Source organism: Gadus chalcogrammus, chromosome 9, assembly GCF_026213295.1.
Source record: "Gadus chalcogrammus isolate NIFS_2021 chromosome 9, NIFS_Gcha_1.0, whole genome shotgun sequence".
Lineage (NCBI taxonomy): Eukaryota > Metazoa > Chordata > Actinopteri > Gadiformes > Gadidae > Gadus > Gadus chalcogrammus.
Window position 1 is genome coordinate 16146000 of NC_079420.1, and position 24199 is coordinate 16170198.

Genomic DNA, 24199 nt, shown 5'->3' on the forward strand with positions numbered 1-24199 from the left:
GCCATACGGATGTGTTTCAAACGTTCCGACTAGGCGGGGCGTTTGAAACGTTTGAAAAGATGTCGACTTACGTTCAAAGTTAAAAAACAGCTCAATCATCCAACATATATATTAAATTACAGTTGTAACTAAGAGAACACACATGTGAGTTGTTGATCACAAATTATTTGTATACGTAACGTCATCTTTGAAAAAGACGTTTAAAAAGGAAAGAACAGCTGATACAGCGGTAATACGTTGTTCTTTTAAATCAATGCATCTGCAAACACCGTACAGCAAACACATATCTTCTAGACACAGACATCGTGTACAAGCACATAACTTTTAGGATTGATGAGTATTGGATCGTGAGAAAACATTGTTTTGCTGCGAGTGAGTGTTAAAAAAAATTAATGAATGCGGGCACGTGTGTGTATGTGTACAATAATTAATGAAAGCGGGCGCACGTGTGTGCGTCCATCTGTTTAAACACACGCAAACTAAACACGGAACGCATAATACAGTACATGAAAATTTATATTAACGGGGGGACACATGCATAGGCCTGTCACGATAACAAATTTTTCTGGGCGATTAATTGCCCCAGGAATTATTGCAATAAGCGATAATATTGCCGTTTTTCAACTAATATAATGATTAAGTACACCCTTTCGAAGATCAATAAACCTACATCATCCCGCTTATTACAAGGCTACTTGCCAAGACGAAAAAATAACTTCACATGGTGTGTCTTTTTACAATTTATTCGTTAGCAGCATTCGTAGTGTTGATCAGCAAAGAAATAGTCCTTCAAAGACGTTGACGTTGCTTAGCAAACGAAGACGTGGGGGTTGACAAAAAATTACCGGACTATCTATGCAAGTGAACGGAGCGTTCCACGGCATTGAGAAGACCCGTGTAATAAAGGCCTATAATATTTATGTTTATGGCATAGATTTCTTCTCAGATTAGGCCAATAAAGCAATGATTTAAAAAAAGAGTGCGAATGGAAATTATTGCGGCCGGCAAAAAATTATCGCTCATTATAATTTATCGCGCAATTAATTGATTTATTGCATATCGCGACAGGCCTACACATGCATATTAGGAACACAAGTCGATAACGATAATGCATACAATACTGGTAAGAAACAATGTTTGTTAATGTATTGCGATCATTCAATAGAACCACAGTTACTGAATATCATATGTGTGTTAAGTTTTCTTATTTTAAATTTATTTGAGGATTTAGTTTTTCTGAAGTTTGTGGAAGGAAACGCTATTTCATGTGTGAATTAGGTCATATTATTTGGCCATAGACTGAGCCATTTGAAGTTTGAAATTCATGTAGTCATGCATCTGTCTCATCGGTCAAAATATCAACTCGTCAGATTCAAATGCGCTAATGGCTCTTAAACGAGATAGGAGCTGCCACTCTCATTGGTTTATTGCACGTTACGCCCAAACCACACCTACAGGTTATTAGGCTACTTCAGACCAACCCCATTTTAGATTGGCGCCGGGCGCAAGAGCCATTTATGCACCAATAAAATAGCAACATCGCCATAGAACCGCCCACAAAGCTACTTGCGCTTGGCACTTCACACTTGCGTTTCGAACCGTTAAAATAGGGCCCCCATGTGTGTTTAATCTGATTATGACTTATTCATCTTTGTTTGAACTCCACACACAGCTCTCCTAGAGATATTCCATTAAACTTAACAGACATGACCACGAACAAACACACACATCACACTTGTTTTTCTCAAGATCTCCTTTTCAGTTGTGTGCTTCCCTCCTTCTCCTCAAACCTGGTTCTTTCTGTTCCTGTGCTCTTATCCTTCTGTGTCAATTTCTTGGGGGGGCGGGGGGGGGGGGGGGGATGGTGTGTGTGTGTGTGTGTGTGTGTGTGTGTGTGTGTGTGTGTGTGTGTGTGTGTGTGTGTGTGTGTGTGTGTGTGTGTGTGTGTGTGTGTGTGTGTGTGTGTGTGTGTGTGTGTGTGTGAGAGATAGACATAGCATAATAGCAGGAAGAGATTTTGAAAGCACTTTGCTATATTCAAAAGACCTGTGCAACTTCCTTCTCTACTATGCAATTATCTCACTCTTGCAATTTCTAGTCGTGAAATAATAATGTAACTTTGATTTATCAGAAATGTACTGCAATTCTAATAATCTTTAGAATGTGTGCCAACCCCTCATGATACATTTCCGGTGATTTTTAACGTGTGTGTGTGTGTGTGTGTGTGTGTGTGTGTGTGTGTGTGTGTGTGTGTGTGTGTGTGTGTGTGTGTGTGTGTGTGTGTGTGTGTGTGTGTGTGTGTGTGTGTGTGTGTGTGTGTGTGTGTGTGTGTGTGTGTGTGTGCGCGCGCGGTTTCATTCTACATTTAGCAGAGTAACTCTCCGGGTAGTAAATCGTGTGGGTGCTACATTGCTCTGCCGAGTGGTACGGCCTCCCTCCTATGTAAAGGTCTAGCTAATTGGATGACTCTCCTGGGTTTCATGGGCCTCAGTGGAATGCATTTCATCAGTGGAGCTTGGGAGAGGGTGTTTTTGAGCATACAGCTGAAGGTGGACGCTGCTCTGCCTAAGTATGAATCAGAGACTAATGATAACAAAGAGAAACTCCAAAACACATTAGCTGTTTGTTTGTTTTGTGTGTTTGCTTTTTTTCATTTTTTGGCCGTTTACTTTTAGAACACTCAAAGGTAGTTCTTCACATAAAATAGTTTGCTGTTTATGTGGCTTGTGCTACAAAGTGAACACCAGTGACCCACATTGAATGAATAACCTCAAATGTATTCAACAAACTGGCTATGCCTGAGTTACAAAGGCTGAACTCTGCTATCGGGTTTCACTGTCTAGCCAATGGCGTATTTACTTCTGCAGGGTTTTAGATCAGAGGGTTTCTTCTGCCCATTTGAGGGATTTAATGTTGGCAGAATTCATCTCGTTATAATTGATTCATTTTCTACAAAAATGTAGATGCAGCTTAACTAATAGTCATGGATAATTCATGATCTAGTGGTGTTTACCTGCCGTGCCATTGGAAATTTAATGTCTAGTGGAAAGGTCAAATTTGGCTTCAAGGCTTTGATTAAACTTCTGAAACACTAATAGATCCTAATGATCAGGAATTCAGAGATTCTGTCATCTGAGTACTTATTAATAAAGAATAAGTTGGAGAGTATTTGACATGAAGATGAAGGTATTCCAGCTAAAGAAATACAACCAAAGCTGGTTGTATGTGGTCTTCCCTTAGAAGATTTTCAAACTCATCCGTAAAACAGAGCCCTGCAAGAGACCAAGAGGTGCAGGACAAAAGCTACAATTGACCCCTCTGCCAAATGAGTCAATCAAATGGACATTCCTTGGCTCAACAACTTGATTGGCTTCAATAATTCTAAGTTGGGTTTTTTTAAAAAAAAAGAAGAGTTTCACATCTCCAATTGCTACAGTCCGCAGGCTTTCACCTCGCTTAGTTTCTTGAATGTGTTTCATTTGAATTCAGTTTACTCCTCGCAGTAATATTCGGGTCACACTGCAGTCGCTGTAATTGCCTTCACTGCTGCATTCTTCCTAAATTACCCACAAAATGACCAACATTGCTACTGATGTAACGACTGGAAAGAGGTTGGGTTTCGCCAATGGTTTGCGCCCGTTTTAATGTTGGCAATTAAGGATCATCTTACATCACCGTTGCGCTAACATGATCAGGGCTACCATTCCCCCGCAGGGTTTTAACTCCTGTGCCTTCCCCCAGGGCAGAGCCCATTCTGCAGCGCATCAAAGAGGACCGCACGCGCGTGGTGTCGCCGTCCTTTGACAACATCAAGTTCGACACCTTTGAGGTGGAGGAGTACCCTCTGTCTGCGCAGGGCTTCGACTGGGAGCTGTGGTGCCGCTACCTCAACCCACCCAAGTCCTGGTGGGCTCTGCGGAACCAAACGGCCCCCATAAGGTAACAGCTCATCACTGAGGCTTTGGAGCTTCGTGCGATAAAGCCTTGTGGTTTTGTTCTCCTGAAGTCATTAAACTGGGTAGAGTATTGCTTGTATCCAAAATGGAGTGATTTAAGATGTTGGGGATCGAACCTAATGCCTTTGGTAGGGATTCAAACACCCTAGCTACTACACTATCCTATCTGCTTGTACAGGATAATGGCATAAATCCTAACCCACCACAATGGCTGTAATGAAGCTACTCTACATACAGTTTACACCCAACCACAAAATGTCAGTCAAACATATACAGGTGTCATCGCTGTGCAGTAGAAAAGGATTTATAATGGCGTGTGACCGTCAAGTTGCCATCATTGAAGTAGTACTCACTCATCGACAGTGAGATGGTTGTAAAGAGGTAAAAAATAAGACACGCAAGCTGTCAAGTTTCTTTATATCTTTAATATTGCACAGGAACATGAGAAGAAGGTGAATATAAGTCACAGATAGAGTAATAGCAATAAAAACATCCATTCATCTCTTTAGCATGTTTGCTTATTTTCTCCTGGATCTTTAGAAAAAGCTTTAGATTTATGTTGATGGTGGCATGAAACCACAAACTGACTAATGACTAATTATGACTCCAATGTATGATAATAGAAAATGTTAATGATATTTTTTCTTTTTCACCCCGAGTCTCCAGTCACCATCAAGTCCTTTGGCCTTGTTTTTAAACTCCTTTATCCTCTGCGCTTGAATTTGAAATACTTGATCGATCAATTTTTTTTTTTTTTTATCATTTCAGGAGCCCTGCCCTTATTGGCTGCTTTGTCGTGGACAGGAAGTACTTTGAGGAGATTGGCCTGCTGGACGAAGGAATGGAGATCTACGGAGGGGAGAACGTGGAGCTGGGAATCAGAGTACGTTCCTTTTCTTCAGTTTGTTGTCTAATGCCCAATACACACTGCAATAACTCGTTTCAAATGGGCTGTTTGTATTGAACCAACTGGTACCATCCAATAGTAGAGGTGTACTTATTTTGTTTGTTGGATATCATGGTTAGCAGCATTGCCCGTTTCATTGCGTGGGACGTACTGTACAGGATCGCTAATTAACAGTGATTTTGAATTCTAACCCTAACCTTGATTTTCAATTGATTCAGTTTTATTTTACAGCATTTTTGACAGAAATATATACATATTTCCATATTTAAAAGTGGTACAGCAGCAGTGTAAGAATGATTTCCAGAGAAATCTTTTTATTGCGCAGTAGAGCTTATCCAACCTTGCGACAGAAGCAGCAATGGTAGATTTCTGATTGAGCCGACATGGAGACATGTCCGGGGAAATTATTTGAACACCAGCATGGCTTCTTGGGAGTCTGATGATTTGCAGTCCAGGGCCTTTGGAGACAAGGTAGGATTATACGTGCAAAAGATAATTTATCTTCAAAAGATAATTTATATATAATTTAGCAGTTAAGTGCGGTAGTAATGAGAGTTGGGTAACTCATGTTCTGAAGCAATGCGACCGATTTGACCCTATGACATACAGATACACATGCATGCACACATGCACTTGCAAAGACAGCAAAAGAAGAGCAAGTCTAACACACTGCAACAAGTCCATGCTTATATTAATCCATCATGTCCTTTTACCAAATTATTTCTTCACATTAGTCTCTGTGGTATCGCCCCAGCTCTAATGATTTGTGTTTTTTTTGCATTGTATGGTAGGTCTGTACAGAGAGGAATCCTATCTATGTTGGCCACAAGCTTCTATTGTGATTGAAGCTACTCAATGGATCTCTTGGTTTAGTCCCTGCCATGCCACTCCATTGTTTTAGTTTGTGTTGATTGAAAACCTTTATCGCCCTAGGAAAGCATGTCATTAATAATTTACAACTTCATTTGTGGATTTATAAACCCCATGGGGGGAAGAACTTCATTTGTTTTGCCCGAAACCGAGGAAGACAGACTTAAAAACGATTAGCATATGTAATAGGCTGGCTGAGTTTTACGCGATTCGCCATGTACGCACACACACGCACAGGCACCCGCCCACAGACACAGCCGCACATGTACAAACACACAAAGGGATGGGACAAACTCTGATAAGAAATGGATGAGAATGTTGCTGCTGAATACTACCTGTCAACAGCTTCCCGGTCTTATTATATCTCCGTCTTGACCACCCCACTCTCTCTTTTTTTTGTATTTTACTTTTTTATTATCTTCTTTTTTTTCTTTATCCATCCCTCTTTCTGTCGCCTCTCTTTGTCTCTCTACTCCCGAGTCTCTATCCTTCCCCTGCACTACCCCCATGCCCGGAGACAGGATATGTTCTCTGTCGGAGCGGTCCCTTGCACCGTAAACCCTGCGTGGTAAATCCTTGCGAGGATATGCTGAGGCCCTGCTTTCTGAGGCCAAGCGTGAAGTATAACTCAGGGGCTGGCGAGGAAGTCGGCTCGTCTCTGGGCAACAGGCCACTGGCTGGAGTCTGCTCCTTTCCTTGCTGCTGGAAAAACGCTTTTCTGCAGTGAGAGATCAGCATGGTTTCTGGATAATGTGAACACGTGAAGACAGAAAAGGTTCTTTTGTCTGGTCTTACCTTTTAGAAATGGCAAGAATGAGATGCAACAATTCTTGTTTTTTCCTTTCTATTTTCTCTTTCAGCCAGAAATTCAGCCTCTTCCCTGTCCTCCTTTTTTGACGGTGCAATCACATCTCTGCGTTTATCTCCGCTGCCGTTCTTCTTTCTCCGTTATCACCATGTCCAGTCGGTTAGCCAGTATGTGGTTATCTCTGTGAGCTTTGATGGGGGTGAGAGGGTTCTTTCAAATCCGATTGGAAAGCAGCCCTGTGAGTCAGACCTCTGGGACTGTAATGGTTATAAAGACTCTTTATAACAAGTGTCTATCAGCCTCCTGGCTCTCCTCTGCCAAGTGTCTCCCAGGCATCTGACCCGCTCTCCCTGGCAGTGTCACCCCCCCTTCCCTCCAACCCCCTGACTGTGTTTGGGATTCTTCCACATCTCCTATCCACGCTGTCTGAGCTGTCCGGCCCTTCCTTTTTTCCTTTGTTAGTTTGTATATTGATTTATTCATGAATGCTCTGACTGTGCGTTCAAAGCTCTTGTCCAGCAGTGCACTCCTCCGCTCTCTTCGAGGAGACCAGAGGGAGCCAGAGGAAGTGTATTCCTGAATGTGTGGAGACCTTTACTCATGAGGTCCAGCTGAGGCTTCTGAGCACCACTTCAGTGTTTGGTTCACTGCTGAGAGAAACCTTTAGCTCCGGCCGCCTGGCTTACACAGACGGACGCCTGTCCGTCAGTGGTTTAAATGTGCTTTCACGCAGCAGGGGATAAACGTTATACAGACCTGACGATGGTTTCACATTGATGGCTCGGTGCTGGGGTAAGGCTAGTTAAGGAGATAAAGGGAATGGAGTGCATGCTCGGAAACTCTGTTGCTGGTTTACTGTGAAGTGGGCAGCAGCAGCGGGGAGCGCAGCAGATTGAGGACTGTAGTTATCTTAAGGGCATTTTTAGCCGGCGAAACGGTAATCCAGCCCCACACTCTATTAATATGCAGTGATCAATCAAGCGGGGAATGGAGACGGGGCTGCAAGTCAGAGAAGCGGAGCCAGAAGGGGGCTCATTCTCCTCAGAGCTCTCTGCCTGCTCCTCCCATCACACAGAAGCCCACCCGCCCGTGTCATTGGCCTGAGTTGACTTGCCCTCAACTTTTGAGATTTTCTTTTAAATTCTCCACTTCACAATCAGTGGATGATTTACAGCCAGACCAATGGAATACATGGGTAGCTTTAATGAAAATAATGTAAACTGAGTCGTTTCTATAGTTACGGTTATATCCCCTGTCTAAGAAAAAAAACACTTGATAGGACCTCTGTCTCCAGAGCAGGGCGGATTTACCTCTGTTCAACCCAACAAAAGAGGCAGCTCTCCTGATGAGCTTGCCAGGCCCCTGCCTTGGGACATCATGCTGCAGGAGATAATAACTGTCAAGTCCCCTCCTAGCTTCATGAGCTCGTCCCCCGGCCTTTCTCTTGTCAAAACCTGCATTTTCAATCAGAGTGCTTCTTAATTATTTGCTTAAAGTGTGTGTGTGTGTGTGTGTGTGTGTGTGTGTGTGTGTGTGTGTGTGTGTGTGTGTGTGTGTGTGTGTGTGTGTGTGTGTGTGTGTGTGTGTGTGTGTGTGTGTGTGTGCGTATTTTATTTGCACTAAGGTGTGGCAGTGCGGAGGCAGTGTGGAGGTCCTACCCTGCTCCAGGATTGCGCACATTGAGCGTGCGCACAAGCCCTATACCAGCAACCTGACCGCCCATGTGCGCCGCAACGCTCTCAGGGTGGCGGAGGTCTGGATGGACCAGCACAAGAGTCACGTCTACATGGCCTGGAACATCCCTCAACAGGTAGGGAGTTATCTGTGGATGTCTTTATGACCTGGATCATATCCATATGATCCATAGGGAAGACGCTCAACCGCCTGAGAACAGGAACAGGGCGGTCAAAAGCTGCCATGGCCAGAGGGAGTTATGAAACTGGCCAAACCACCTGTGAATGTGGAGAAGAGGACCGAACAATGCAGCACTGCCTTGTCTGCCCCCCTACTACCCAACCAGTGCAGCTCGAAGGATCTCACTGTGTTAAAAAAAAAATGAAATACGATACGCATGTCTTAATCCCTTACTTGTTGTTATTTCTCTGCAGTAGACATGTCGTTTCTCTCCACTTCAGTCTGTATGTTTTTGTCCGCTCTCTGCAGAACTCAGGCATAGACATAGGGGACCTCTCTGAGAGGAAGGCCCTGCGTGCTCGCCTCGGCTGTCGACCTTTCACCTGGTTTCTGACCAACATCTATCCTGAGCTGCGTTCCTACAGAGACACCCTCGCTTACGGAGTAGTGAGTTCTGCTTTATTTTCTTTTTTTGTCCTTCATATTTTCTTCGAAACTTGCAACCTCTTAACAAACAAATATAGAACAGATATGCCGTTTGGTAGCCGCGTTCATCCAAAGCCTCTCAGGATGATGTGAGTGCATTCATCCTCGGCATGGTGGGCGCCAGTGGGAATCGATGTTAGTGCTACGCTCTTATCACACAGTCTCAATCTCTCGGCAAAAAGATCCCAAGATGGAAAGATTCTAATGTGTGCATGATACATCGGGGAAAAGGTTTGCCATCTCATGTTACATCCACCCAATCCAATCTTTACCAAAGAGTTGGTCCTTCTCACAAAACCTTGTTGGTACAGTTGATCAAGTATGCAAGAGCTCTTAAATCTCTAACAAACTTGGACGGAGACAGAGGAAGAATTAAACATTCTGGTGGCTATTACCAGCATGGATTTGACTTTATCTCATGTCTGAACATAGCAGTACTGCTGTGGATATTTTAATACTTTTACATCTTGTATGAAGAAGTGTTCACAATACTGTCTGTTTCATTGACTTAAATTAAATTGCAGAAGGTGAGAGCTTTAAAAAAATAAAATAAATAGATTACGGCCTTATTTTAGTTACAGTGACAAATGGCATCGATAATTATGTTGAAGATCATATACAACTATTACATTTTCCGAAAAAAATAAGAAGGAAAAGGTTATTTTTTCAACTTTTTCATTGTTGTTATATTTGATTGAAGCATGCTCCACGCAACATAACATGGATGATGCATTAGTAACCTACACAATCCAATTCTGCATGCCCATTTCTATATTTCATTCCTTTAGGCCACTGATGGAGTGCTGCTATACCACACATACCTCTGTCTAAACATATTCCCATTAAAACTCCTAACACTGTCTTCTGCATCAACATTAGAGGTTGTGGTGTGAGAAGCAGGGTGAAAGAGCCAGCTGCTGATGGCTTCTGGAGTGTGTTGAACCTCTTAGCATCATTTTATCATAGCCCATCTCTGGGGATGTGTGGCAGGCGTTGGAAATAAACATGTTGTTTTGTTCAAAATTATCCCTTGCACTTAATGCTGCATTTAATGGGAAAAATAAGAGCTTTGGATTCAGTTGTTCTCAACCTTTTTAGCTAAAGTAACTCAATAATAAGCGATATGCTTCTAGTCTAAAAGAGGGCTTTTTTTCCCTTCTTTCTGTGGCTGCTGTAGACGTCGCCCTGAAGCTTGAATAAAGGGCACTACGGGAGAAGAATTTATTCCATTGAAAACGGGTCATCCGCCGGTTTCCTGTTACGTCTTCAGCGCCATCGTTTGCGATGCGCTCTCTCTCGCTCCCCAGAGCCTCTCTCCTCTCACCTCTAATGTTTGCTATTCTGATAAACACTCGCCAGTGCAGGAGCGCGGGAGATGGACGTACTTGGTGCTTCCAGTAAGTGTGTGTGTGGGGCCGCCGCGCCCTGCTCTGATTCGAGAGATGAAAGAGTTGTTGCCGAGCAGCATCTGACGAATGTAGATGGGTTAGAAGTTTACATATTGGAGGAAAACAACAAACTCCTGCCTGTGAACTCCTTCAGATGACAGAGAGAGATGTCGGTGTTGGAATCAGTGCATCACTCTAACATGAAAGAAGAAAGGCAACCCTGACGAATGCAGCGAATACATTTTTTAAGCTAGAGTTTTATTCATAACACAGGTATTCTTATGGGTTTTCTGATTTTCCGGCAGCTGGCAGATTATTGCTAAACATGGAGATGAATCTTTGCCAGTGAGGCGGGTTTATAAAAACAAAATGAATGCCGAGTGAATTGGGTTACAGCGTGAGCCGAAGCCGTTGTACCGTGGCTTTTGAACACAAAAAAAAACAATCAACACAAACACACTGTATGACCTCCGCTCCAACGCCTCATTGCCTACAGACGCTCCGAAAGGCAATGTACACGGGCAGCCTCTCTGTAATTCCTGACCTTGAGGCTTGTGGTGAATCATGTCTTTCGAGTCTGTGTGCTTGCTCACCACTCCCCCAGAATTCACAAACACCAGGGGGCCGGACTACGCAGCCAAACCTCTTGGTGAACCCCTGGGCGGGGACTGGAGGTAGCGCCTGAGCCACCACAAGAGCCCTGGGTCTGTCTGGGGTCACTGTCGCTGGGAGAACGGGAGGGAGGACGTCCGTGGCATGGGGACTGAGCCGAAGCAACGGGTTGTTCCAAGTCCAGGGGAGCGGGCATTAGGCGGTCCACCCATACGTAGGTTTTATCAGCTAGCTCCAGAACGCAGAATGGCCCGTCGTAGGGTGGCTGAAGGGGGCTCCTGTGTGCGTTGAGCAGTTCATGTGGGACGCAGGACCGGAAGAGGCCGGAGGGGGCGGAGCACAGCACAGTCGCCGACCAGGGAGCATTGGCCTCGGGGATGAAGTCGCCATCAGCTCCGGCCCCCTATGCAGCATGGGGAGTTAAGTGAAACCATCATGAGAGCCCTTGGAGCACATCGCAAACCCGCCGTCCTCCACTCCCGGGAATGATGGGGCGTGGCTGACCGGTGGAAATGTCGCATAGCAGCGAAACGTTAGCGCTCTGGACAGATAGCTGCAGACTCGTGATGGCGGTCCTGTAGGCCTTGACTTCTGGGCTGGAGGCCTGGCCAGCAGCCATTTTGGCTTAGTCAATGTCCAAATTCACAGCAACGAAGACCACTCGGAGAGGCGGTCCACAACGGCATTTTTTTCCCACGTTATGTCTGATGTCTAAAGTGAACTCAGAGATGAAAGCGAGGTGCCTCTGCTGGCGGGCAGATCACAGGTCAGCGACCTTGGCTATGAAAACACAAGGGGCTTGTGGCTGACCAACACTGAATGGGCGGGCCTCCAGCAGGAAACAGGGAGCAGCGGTCAAAAAGTGCCTGCGGTCAAGAGCACTATGTTCCCGATGGTTGGGGCGGAGCTGGTGGCTGAAGAATGCGAGCGGTTGCCAGGCTGTTGGTGGAAGGCGCCCATGGCGTAATCCGATGTGTTGGTCGTGAGGGCGATGGGCGCGTCACGTTGCCAGGGCCCCTTTCATGTCTGAAACTCCTTGACAATCTCCTCTGACCAGGCAACAGCATCCTTAGCAGGATGTCTATGCAGGGCTGGTCTTGCAGGGTTTTAGGAAATCTGTCACTGGGCCTCTTCCGAAGGCAGTGTTACAGCTCCATCCCTGGTAATGCCCCAGGAAGTCGATGGCACCTTCACAAAAGGGCCGTCTTGTTTGAGGCATTCAAAGAGGATCCAAAGGTGGGACAGGGCTCCATCCTGGACGTGTTGGCGATGAGGATGTCGGCCAGCTTGTCGAAAAGGAAGGAGGGTTCACTCAGCACGGACCATTAGACACTGGAGAGCTTGTGCTGCATGTTTTTTTCCTATGCATGAACACGAAAAAAGACGGAACGTCGGGATGGCCGCAGTCTTAGGGGTGTTGTTTGGACAAACCCGTACTTTGTTGTAGCCCCGGACCAGATCCACCTCGGAGAACACTACCTGTCAAGCCAGCAGGGCCCAAAAGTCCTTGATGTGTTGGATTGTCTGGGGTGGTGGAGTTGTTGAGACGGCGGTAATCGATGCACGGCTGGTAGCCGCCGTCCGACTTTGGCACCACGTGTGGGGGGGGATACCCAGAGATGTTTTCCCGGCGGAAGACGCCCAGGTACTCCATGCTCCTGAACTCTGTTTGGCTGGGTTTGAGTCGCCAGGCACGGACGTGGAGCGTCGGTATGTGGTGGGTACGTGTTTGGTCACAGCAGTGGAAGACATGGGCACGACTGTGAGCACGCCGGACTACGTTGTTGTTGAGAGGACGCAGGGGGGGAGAGCGCAAATCCTTGGTGTGGATGCGATGGCGGCTCTGTATGTCCAACAGAGATGCACAGAGATGTCTTTGCACCTTTGGCGCAAGGAAGGTATGCACGGAGCAGGGGCCTAACTACTTTAACCACCACAAAATCCCACGTGAACCGTTGCCTATTGGAGCACAGCTCAATGGGCGTTCCCCAAAGGTCGGCCCGTGTTCTCCTCCCTGGATATCGATGGGCAAGGCGGACGTATCGCTCTCCTGTGTCACACAGGAGATGCTGTCCAGACAGGGTGTCGGCAATAAAAAGGAGGCTGCTGGAACGGCCAATGCTTGTATTATCTCTCTCCTCTCATCCTCTCTCACCCTGTCTTTCTAAAGAATGTCTCTCGCTCTTTTGCGCTCTCGCTCTCTCTCTCTAAGGGGTTTTTGTATTGTTATGGAAAGAGCCGGTGTCCATTGCAGCAGTTTCACCTCTGACCCCAGCTGCCTCTGAACACTCTGGATAACGTATTCAGAAAAACAGGCACACAGCTGAAGAGGAGAGAAAAACAAAGAAGTCTGCCCTCCTCTGTGTTTAATTAACGCATCCTGCGGTGCTGAAGTTCTGTGTCTCTGTCCTCCTTGTGTTTGTGTTTTCAATGTCGGTCTTCTTCTTCCTTCCATGTTGCGCGCCGTTCATCCTCCGTCGTCGTCTTCTCCAGGTGAAGAACAGTCTGAGAGGGGACCTCTGCCTGGACCAGGGGCCCGACACAGACAACGCTCCCATCATGTACCTGTGTCACGGCATGACCCCCCAGGTAAGAGGCCTCATCCTGCAGTCCTCAGCACTGCCTCGTATTTCAACATACACCCCTTTTGCTGCCGCAGTCAAGGCGTTTATTTTTGCGACAGAATTGCATTGAATGGGTATGCTAATCCCAGGCCTGGTGAATGTGTAAGCCACTCCGCTCCCCCAGACGCCCGCTGTGCATGTCAAATGACTACATAATTCTGCTTCGCCATAATTTGTCATTTCCATGTCTCTCTCTATCAACTGCAATGTGACAACTTGTCACACTCTAATCCCGGGAACAATAAACACCGCGGCATGATGGGAAACGCGATGGGGCCTGGCTTGACAGTCCATAGAGACTCATTTCTGAGAGTGTCGTGATTGGACCATGTGTCACTGTTGCCCCTCCCAACACTTTTGCCGCAGCTGGTTGTTCCAAACCTCTCTGACTTGCTATCTGGGTCCTCGCGTCTATTTTCGTCCATCTCCATTTCCATATCTGAAGACCACGTATTCTCCACCTGTCAATCAAGACACTGGTGAGCCGGTGGAATAGCTGTTTGCAATTGTCTTTTTTTACTGCAGTAGTCAATAGAAGGTGAAAGGCGCTGTATGGGGGACTTTTCGTTGCAGACAATTTTCTTCTTTACCTTCATTCCCTTCATTTTACAACTTTATACTTATATATTAGCTGGGTTAGCACAATGGCTCCAAGGTGTTCTTCAGCTGGGGCCTGAGATTGGTTGTCTTCAGTTGAATGGGCTCTCCGTATCTTTACACAGGGATTTAACAATGGTGAACCTAGAATCTTTGAGACAAAGGCGAGTGCTTTACCGTGTTGCAAACTTTCTTAACTGATTAAGAGATTGCTGTTTTTATTGTAGCATTTAATGGTGAAGGTTGGTGGGGAGGAGGACACCAGACAAAAGAACACTCCAGGTAAATGATTTCACCCCATGGCAGGGAGCTCATTCGGATAGAAAAGGCTCCTGCAATAGGCTGAGGGTCCACCTAGAGAAGCCTGAAGTTTCTTTTTGGCATCCAAAATACAGTTGATGTAACACAACTGCATGCCTTCTTGAGCGAGAAGAAGGAATACTTTCAACATGCTGCAGTGATATGTTCTCCAAACAGCAAGATGACCTTGATGATGATCAATGAACAACAAACACTTCTACAGATCTCTCTGTTAGAGAGTCTCTGTTAGAAGTGGTGGGCTGATGTCACACTTGGCTTCCAAAGAGTAGAAAGGCTCATCTGGTAGATGAACTGTCTGATGATGTCTGCAGATGAACAGAGAGTGGTAACAGTCTAAATGGGATCTCATTGGATTTGTCTCCAATACCATTAGCATGATGTTGACAGGCGCAGGGCAGCACAGACTTTGAAATGACACGGTTAGAATTCAGACAATGTTATAGATTAATCTCTACTGTTGATGCTCCCTTTCAAAAGAAAACCTTTGTTTGCAATACACATTGTGAATTGTTTTGTTTCTCACACAAGTGCCAGGCATTCCCTGCGACACATACACTATCAATCCCACAAACCCCAATTACTTTTTTACATTCTCTCTCTCTCGTTCACTGTTTGTCAGTATGTGTTTGTGTTTTACCTGTGAGGCCTGTGTTTTGTTTTGTGACAGCTGTAGAAAACTCACTCCATCACGCATCTCTATACATCACAACAATATGTAGCAATTAAAAATATGTACACACTCACACACTTGTACATGTGTTCCCTGTTTTCCGTGATACCTATCCGACATTTGTCTACTATTTTATTTTATAGTTATCCTTACGAGTATTTTTGGATTAAGTCATCACATTATCCAACGATCAAAGCAAAAGAAACTGATAACTGTGAGAATATACCATTTATAATGGAGCCCTATCAACTCTGTCTGTAGGCCATAAAAGATACATTCAGACTGGGGAACCAATACCTCCTGTATTCTTTAGGTATAATTGTATTTATTATGCGTTCATTACAGTCTGTTATAGTAAAGCCATGCTGCTGCTGCTGCTGGTGTGTGTGTGTGTGTGTGTGTGTGTGTGTGTGTGTGTGTGTGTGTGTGTGTGTGTGTGTGTGTGTGTGTGTGTGTGTGTGTGTGTGTGTGTGTGTGTGTGTGTGTGTGTGTGTGTGTGTGCCCGTGGGTGCCCGTGGGATAGAGGGATGTGCTTATGAATACTTGATGAGATGTCGAATGTCAGCAATGCATAATATTAATCTGTGGTTCCCGTAGACCAGGAAATCAAGGGAATACGAATAGAGGGACAGGCAGGAACAGAGAAAAGCTAAATCAATGTGCGGATTTGGCCATGCAGTGAAGTGGGCATGACATTTTGTTTTTCCATGACGTAGCTGACCCTGTTATTGTTATATTCTGTTAAAAGGATTTAGTGATAGTTCTTGAAATCAGCAGAGATGGCGCTTGAGCCTAACCGAATATAGGCTCTTATTAGTGTTTAAAATGGAACCGTTTGCATTTCTTTAAACCTACAACCGGATGTATTTGAATGATATTGGATATTGAATCGATTGATTTCATCCTGCAGAAGACAACCAATGCTTCCCCTATTCTCTTTTTTTATTTAGTTGTATTCTCTCTTTAGCTTTTTCTTTTCTATTTGTAGTTTCTAAAACGATTGCTGCTGCTGCAAAAAAGGAAAAGCCATGATTAACAACTGTGTATCTATACTGCTGGAAACCTAAAGACACAATAAGTATAAAGTTTGTGTTGCAGTTGACATCGTTGACTAAATACACTTCCTTTGCTCTAACCCCTTGCTGTATTTGCAAACTCTCAATTTCTCACTCGTATTAATCACTCACTTTTCCAGGACATAGAAATTTTTTCGATAACTTAAAGCTAGAGAATGCATTTTATTCTAGAAGCATTTTTTTTTCATATTTGTTGAAATTGCCTTTACATCCCTACAGCCATCAATATATCAAATGCTAGCATGTAATCACTTAATTCGGCCCAAAGGAAATGATTGGATGGCCTACCTAGCTGTCTTGTCTACCTACCTATCCGGCTACCTGTGAACACTGCCTGTTCACTCATTGGGCACGACTGGAGTCTCTCACAAGGCTGGGCAGACCTGTTGCTAAAGCTAGTTAGCTAGTCATGTTTTTTATGGGAATGGCTTTGGAGTAAGGCCTGAAGAGAGGAGTGAGATTTAAAAAATCTTTCAATATTCTTCTAAATCTTGCTAACTCTGGCTGGTTTCTCCAAATTGCCTACCCTAGCTTTAAAAATAGCTGTTGTTGATCGTTTCCTCAGTAGTGTGGGTGTCTGGAAAGATATATATTTTGGGCTTCATCGATAGGGTATTTTAAGGTGTGTGTGCGTGTTTTTGGATGTGCTTTGTGAGAGTTGGACCAAGAGAGAGAAATTAAAAATGAATTACAATAAATAATTTGATTGCATCCTTAAGGCAACTGCCTTCCCCAAATGATCCACTTGAAATGCTCCAATCAATCTCAATTCACATGTTTTCTCTATATTATCTCTACCTTCCCGACACTTGGTCTCTTTCTCACTATGATGTGTATCTTCATTATTTATGAGGACAAGTTGGTTGTTTGCCCCTTTCAGATATTCTTGCAACAAGTAGCTGTGTAATGTATAGCCTTTCGATGCACACTCAGGCATTCTTGTGTATGTGCACTTGTGTGTGTACCAGTCGCCATGGCTTAAGCCTTTGAATAACAATAATTCTCAAATCAATATTTAACTTATAGCAGCTGCTGCTAGCCCCAAGCCTCATGGGACTATCCTGAGTTCACATTATGTTTCTCTCTGCAGGCCAGTCTTGTGTGATGGGACTGATCAGTGTTTTGGGGAGATGTTTTCTGTTCATTTCAAACAAGAAGCGCAACAGTTGAAAAACAATGTCAGGATGATCAGAAATGTGCACGGAATGCTTTCATCATGGGAGAAAGATATTTTTGCTTTACTTCCAACCAGATTCAGCTGGAATGAAGAGAGAGTATGAGAGTCACTTAGTTATTAAATACGATTGGCTGGATATTTTTGAACAACGTACGACGGCTCACATGAATTGTTTCCAAGCTACAGCCAAGTGAATACCAGTGAGAGAAACCAGCATGGCCGCTATGTAAACTAGCGATACACAATGTCAGATGCTGACTCAACCGATCGATCATTCCCTGGATATAACCGAGCTGCAAGAAGGTTTACGACCACAATTAGCCAATGACCCAGCTAGAAAGATTGATGTCCTTGGGGACATTTCTGGTTACCTCCTTTCTTTTTTTCAATCTGAAGTGCAGCAGTGTAGCACTAATGAGCACCCTGGCCTATCACCCTCTGTGATTTATAACCATGGCCATATCTCATTGGAACCCAGCACTCTGTCAAAGTTGACATTTGACATTTTAGCATCAAGGAGGTGTCAGGAGGAATATTATATTTTCTGTCTTCGGTCCTTGGTTACCAAGGATCCAGGAGGCTGTTCTGCCGAGGTTTAAAGTTATATAAATGCAGACTATATTTCCCAAAGTAGCTATGGCGTCTTGGCTCTTCAGCCAAGTGAGGCATGCATGGGTTACGCCTCCCCTCATTTCGCTCCACTAGCCCCCTGGAGCTGCAAGCTCCTCTGATCATTGAAGGCTGCTTTTAGGAGTCGCTGGAGTCACAACACCGCATCCCCCACGCACGGCCCCGAGGGACTGGAACCCACGCCTCGTGTACCAACCAGCTCCCCAGACTCCCCTCTGCAGGGCTCCTGAACGGCGCAGTGAGCCCCTGCTAGGCCCCAGGACACACCCAAGGACTAGCTAGAATCCATCTAGAAGCAATTTTGCTGTTTGTTATTTGACAACTACTCAGGTGTTGATTGTCATAATTTAAACCGGAGAGAAGAATGCAATATTATTTTATTTTAATACAATTATATTTCCTTTGTTTCTTTTTCTTTTCTTTTTTGATATGATATCAAAGCCAATAGTGATATCATGTCTAATCTTGTAAAGCATTCCCACTGGGTTTCGCAGGGCTTTTCCCTGCTGTTTCAGGGCGCTGGGCTAGGAGGGGATCGTTTCTCGTCTCACAGAATGCCAGCCCCCTCGGGACTGGACGTATGCTAAGAGGGTGTACAAATGGACTTGTGTCAGCAGATGTTGTAAACCATCTGACATGATGTCACCACTGATCCTCCCGTTTAAGGTTTCCCGGAGAGGCTTAGCGGAAGGGGAGCTGGCAGGAGCCCTCCACTGAACAGTGGGCAATCAGCATAGACAGATGGGCATTTAATCACCGTCATTATTGAGGTTTCAAATGTTCACTATTAGATTCACACACACACACACACACACACACACACACACACACATTCCTGACACCTACCTTGTCCAAACCATTAGGTCAGATACTGCTATTGCAATGGGTGTACACGCACGCATGCACGAACAGGCAAACACACACACATACACACACTCTTACACATATTCTGCCCTAATCCTTATCTAGTGGCTTTTTACATGGTTAAAGAAAGGTGGTGAAAATTCACGCACACTTTCTCTCTCTCTCTCACTATAGCATGCACACACACAAACACTTAAATTATTGTCCACAATATTTGCTGTGCACTGTTAAACAGATTCCCCAGAGCTCTGTGTGACTGTTGCTACCTGGACAGACTGTTGCAGCAGAGGAGGCCTTGTAAAGTATAACCTCTGCTGGTGGCTGCAATGCCAGGGACAAGGAGGATTCACAACAGACATGCACTCTTTATTCAGCAACACACACACACACACACACACACACACACACACACACACACACACACACACACACACACACACACACACACACACACACACACACACACACACACACACACACACACACACACACTCATACTAACTAATATTTTGTTTATCGTCTCAACCACTGCTTGTATTTGTTTCTAATCTTTTTAATTATTTTGTGTTTGGTTTTGTCTTGTATCGCATAATTGGATCGTTAAATCCCTTACTATGCAGTTTCTTTATTGAGGTGAGATATGCATGCGGCCTGTTGTATTCTTGCATTCTATTCTTCTATTCTAATGCTGAGGGCTTTGATCCAAAACACCATTTAAAACAACTAGATCTGTCATCAGTATTCCTAGCCCTTATATCTTCACTAGTTAACTGTGTATATGTATTTGCATAAGACGGGGCTCAGGTGAAAGTATCAATGCAGGTAGAAAATGAACAGTATTCTGGAGTTCCTCTCCGGTGGTGTCCTCTGCCTCCACTACCGGCCGCGAGCCGTTGCCACCAGGGATGGTTAATGTATTCCCTCTCCTCAAAAGAGCCGTCTCAGACGCATCCACAGCTCGAAGAACACACCGACCTTAGATGGAACCGAATGGAGCGAGTAACCTCCCGAGAGTTAGGAAGAGAAGCGGGAGAGGACAGCTCTGTTGACGCGTCCCGTCCCTCTCCTCAGAATGTGTACTACACCAGCTCCCAGCAGCTGCACCTGGGGGTGCTCAGCCCCACCATCGACGATGACGACAACAAGTGTCTGGTGGAGGTGAACAGCCGGCCCCGGCTGCTGGAGTGCAGCTACGCCTCCAACAAGCACCTGAAGCTCACCTGGACCTTCACTCAGGTAACACACGCACACACGCAAACATTGAATTGAATTGAAAAAGTTTTTATTTCAAACAAGTGAATAATAATAAAAAAAAATGCAATAATAAACAATCAAATAAATGAAACAAGTGGACAGTTACAATAAAGTAATGTTTACACACAATGAAAATCACAAAAGAAGAAACTGTCTTACACTTGCTTTACCTGTTCGAAAAGGGGTGAGAAGAAGAAAACTTATTTAATCTGACCCCTTCTCCCTAATTTATTTATCTATAATGAGTATTAGCTTCCTTATATAATGATCATCAAAAAATAATTATATATTAATATACATTAGTTTACAATATGATACAATTCATTACCACCTTCGTATTTATCTAATAATATTGTCAAGTTATCTTTTAATAATATCTAATTAAACATTCAATATTATACAATTATTGTCAAATATATACCAATATATACATACATGAAAACATATACACTATGTTAAACGTACACATGCACAGCCCAGGGACGTGCAAGCGCACGCACACACACATGTTTTGTGTCCGTCAGAGACTGAACATCAGCGCCCAGCTCTTGGTGCCGCTTGGCTAGTGTCACCGACCGCAGCACGGATAACTTCCGTGGCGATAGTCTTTGAGTCATCTCCCTTGTGCCTCCCGCTCAGAAGAGGCACTCCACACCTTTACGGACGTTTTGCACATTACCTTCTATCGTCTTCTAAATTGATCGTCAAATCAATCATAAAACCCCCGCCCTACCCGGGCGCTACGAGGAGCCACATGTGTCTAGGGAGAGCCGACACTTGGCACAGACACGCGCAAAAATGAAATCACAGAATGCGGGCAAGACAATGTAGTTGAACAGCGTGCCGAGTCTTTTCCGAGAGCACTTCCATGGCCTCCTCGTGCGCCTGGTTGTTGTTTGTTGTTGTCTGTTTAATTCGGAGCGTACAAATTACTTTCCAAGTGTTTTTCTCCTATTATGCGCTCCGCTGCCACTAATAAAAACACCACACAAACACACACAGATCGTGAGTCATTTAAGCACTTCAGTAAAAAACACAATATGAATGCAGTCTGTCTACCATTTGAACATGTATGTCGCTAGGCCACTAAGAAATACGCTGCAACAGCTGAAAACCTATCAGAAATGCAGCAGTTTCAGCTGACTGAACCCCTGTATTGCATTACCTTAGGGTGTCCGTCTGATATAGAATGCTTTTCATGGACGGTTGTTGAACCATAGTCGGTCATCTCTCTGTCGCTTGAAAGCCTTTGCAACATTCTCATTCTTCCACTTAATATCTTTAGTCCATGGTCACCCCAGTTGTCCATGCAGTCTCCCTCATTGGTATTCTGTTGAAGCCTATGCCGTACAATGTCGGCAGGTTCATGTTTCTATCAAAGAACATCACATTTCTATCAATATCTTTTTAGATTCAATATTCAAACGGAAACTAATTATGTCGCATTGAGTGCCCTGTCCTTCTTCTCCAGTGATCTTATAATTCAGACGTATCCACTGAAATGTACATTATTTAATTTCAGCTTTTCAATCATTCATATTTTTCATCAAAGGAAATCTTCACACCCCATGTGTGGGTTTGTGTGCGTGGTAGATTATCATTGAGATATCAGACCCTGTTAGACCTCTGCTTACTTTTTCTATTGCTCCCACTCTATAACTATGAGTGTCTACCTTCATCTTACATCCTTCAGTCCCTGGGCAACATTAGTGACTGACTTAATGTACTGACAGGGACACTTCTAATTGGCGTCAGTCACTGTGTGTGTGTGTGTGTGTGTGGGGGGGGGGGGGGGGGGTGGGTGTGGGTGTCACAGTGTCAGTTTGCTCTGTGTCTAGCAACAGAGCAACCACTCCAGGGAGAATGTTAAGCCCTCCCATGCCTAAGGATCTGACACAGGGCTTAGATGTGTTCCAGGGTTCAGGTCTCCCTCCCTCTACCGGGAGGGGAGGGAGCAGGCAAAGGGGAGTCAGACAAAGGATGATGATGTGTGACAGAGGAGGGTGAGAAATGGGAAGAGTTGATGGGGGGTGACGAATAGAGGACAGCATAAGAGGATAACAGGAAGGGAATGAGAAAGTAATGGCAGAGTCAGAGAACGAGTGAGAGAGAGAGGCAGTTTGAGAGAGAGAGTGGTCAATCTGTAAGTGTGAATTATTGATCCATAGATCTTTAACCATATTGAACAGAGCCTGACCCCGAGGGAACACTGGATTGAGAGAAAGAACGAGAGAGAGAGATAGAGTTTGGTTAGGTTGAAATTACAGGAAGTCGATGATCGATTAATGCTGATGGGTTACAAATATAAAAGCTGCACACATCCAGCGTATCTTGCAATACAATACTTTTTAAATACAATCAGAGAAGTATAGCTGGCATTTCAGTAGCCCAATACAATGATACCTGTGAACGGCTGGTGGTTTTAGTGAGAACGACTCACTGAACCCCTAGATAAGGTGCTAGTTCGCTACATGACTACACACACACATTTACATTTAGGGGATTTTGCTTAACACTTTTAACCAAAGGGATTTACAACATTTAATTCACTGATTCACACACCAGTCCACCACGCAGGGTGACAGCCAGCTTGTCGAGAGCAGTTAGGGCGAGGTGTGTTGCTCAGAGACACCTCAACACTCAGCTAGGAGGAGCCGGGGATTGAACTAGCAACCTTCCGGTTGCCAGTCCACCCGCTCTACCTCCTGAGCTAGTGCCGCCCCCCACACACAGAGAGGAGTTCCAGTGCACCTGACAGATGTGTTTTTAGATGTTAGTAGAAAGCTGTGCTCTTAAAAAACATTGACATGCAGGGTTAGGGGGGGGGGGGACGACGACGACCATACAGCTTAGACTCAGACAGGATTAACGGGACTGTATGGACCTCAGGAGGAGGTAGATGGCTGTGAGGCCCCCCTCTGGGGCGCCACGCGGCTCTAGCATGTTCCTTCAGAGCAGACACTAGCGCAGCGCTCTGCGGCGGTGGGATATTGATCCGCTGCCTCATGGACCGTTAACTGCAGTAAAAATAGCAGGCAGGGGAAAAATGCCTTCCAGGTTCACAAACCTTTATGCGCACAAGGCCTCGGTGTACAAGTGCTGATGTAGGCTCAGCGGTAGATCGTGCTTGCTTATATGATCGGATCATGTTTTGGATTGAGTATGACTGCACATGAGTTCTTGAAAAGGGGAATGTATTGAAACTTGATATAGTGAGTTCTTGGTATCAAAAGATGCAAGGACCAATGCAATTAATACAGAAGGCTGCCTTAGAAAGGCACTTAGAGTTAATGGGGATGGGGAAATGGAGACGAGGTATTGCAGACTGTTCTTTGCAGCCTTAATGACTTGCATTAGGATAAGTGTTCTGAACAAGAGCTCCGAAGGGACACACCTTTCCTTAAGGTGAAGTCATTGATGACTAAGCAGCTTGCTGAATGTGAACTGCCTGCCTGAGTGACCAATGACAGTTTTGTCTGGCTGGTTGACAGCCTGAATATGTGGCCTTCCCGCCTTAATATGAAGAGATCGATAGTTCAGCTGCACTCTGCTGCTGTAGTGGCCACATCAAGGACAAGCTAGAGGACACCGGCCAAATGCCTCTATCCATCTGTCCATCTAATCTGTCTGCCTGTCGGTCCTTCTGCCTGTTAGAGAGAAAACACACTGGAAGCACAGTGTCAAACTGCCAAGAAAGCCAGAGGGTTTTATTGTTTGTGTGTGTGTGTGTGTGTGTGTGTGTGTGTGTGTGTGTGTGTGTGTGTGTGTGTGTGTGTGTGTGTGTGTGTGTGTGTGTGTGTGTGTGTGTGTGTGTGTGTGTGTGTGTGTGTGTGTGTGTGCACTTTGCAGGAAAACCTGAAATGGATGTATATTCAACGGACAGTTGTCATTTTATTGTTCTGCTGGTCTTTTATTGCATTCCCGGAGATTGTCAACTTTTACAGACTACCTTATGGTAGACCTAGCCGTGCTATATATAGCACAAGACCTAGTGCTATATATATAGTGTATATAGGGCTCTGACTACAATACAATGCAAATGACTCCAACCTAAATTTGTCAGAGCAAAGCGGAGGAATTCTGTGCTGGCAAAATCGAAATAACT

The 24199-nt window shown here is 44.8% G+C and overlaps 1 protein-coding gene across 1 annotated transcript in view; it reads left to right on the forward strand.

Moving 5' to 3' along the window:
- Nucleotides 1-24199, forward strand: part of LOC130389435 (polypeptide N-acetylgalactosaminyltransferase 18-like) — a 75584-nt gene that overhangs the window by 48642 nt on the left and 2743 nt on the right. The window contains exons 5-10 of the mRNA XM_056599218.1: nucleotides 3742-3939; nucleotides 4725-4839; nucleotides 8166-8351; nucleotides 8705-8842; nucleotides 13375-13470; nucleotides 19912-20076. Coding sequence (XP_056455193.1) covers nucleotides 3742-3939; nucleotides 4725-4839; nucleotides 8166-8351; nucleotides 8705-8842; nucleotides 13375-13470; nucleotides 19912-20076 — 898 coding nt within the window. The remainder of the gene's footprint in view (nucleotides 1-3741; nucleotides 3940-4724; nucleotides 4840-8165; nucleotides 8352-8704; nucleotides 8843-13374; nucleotides 13471-19911; nucleotides 20077-24199) is intronic.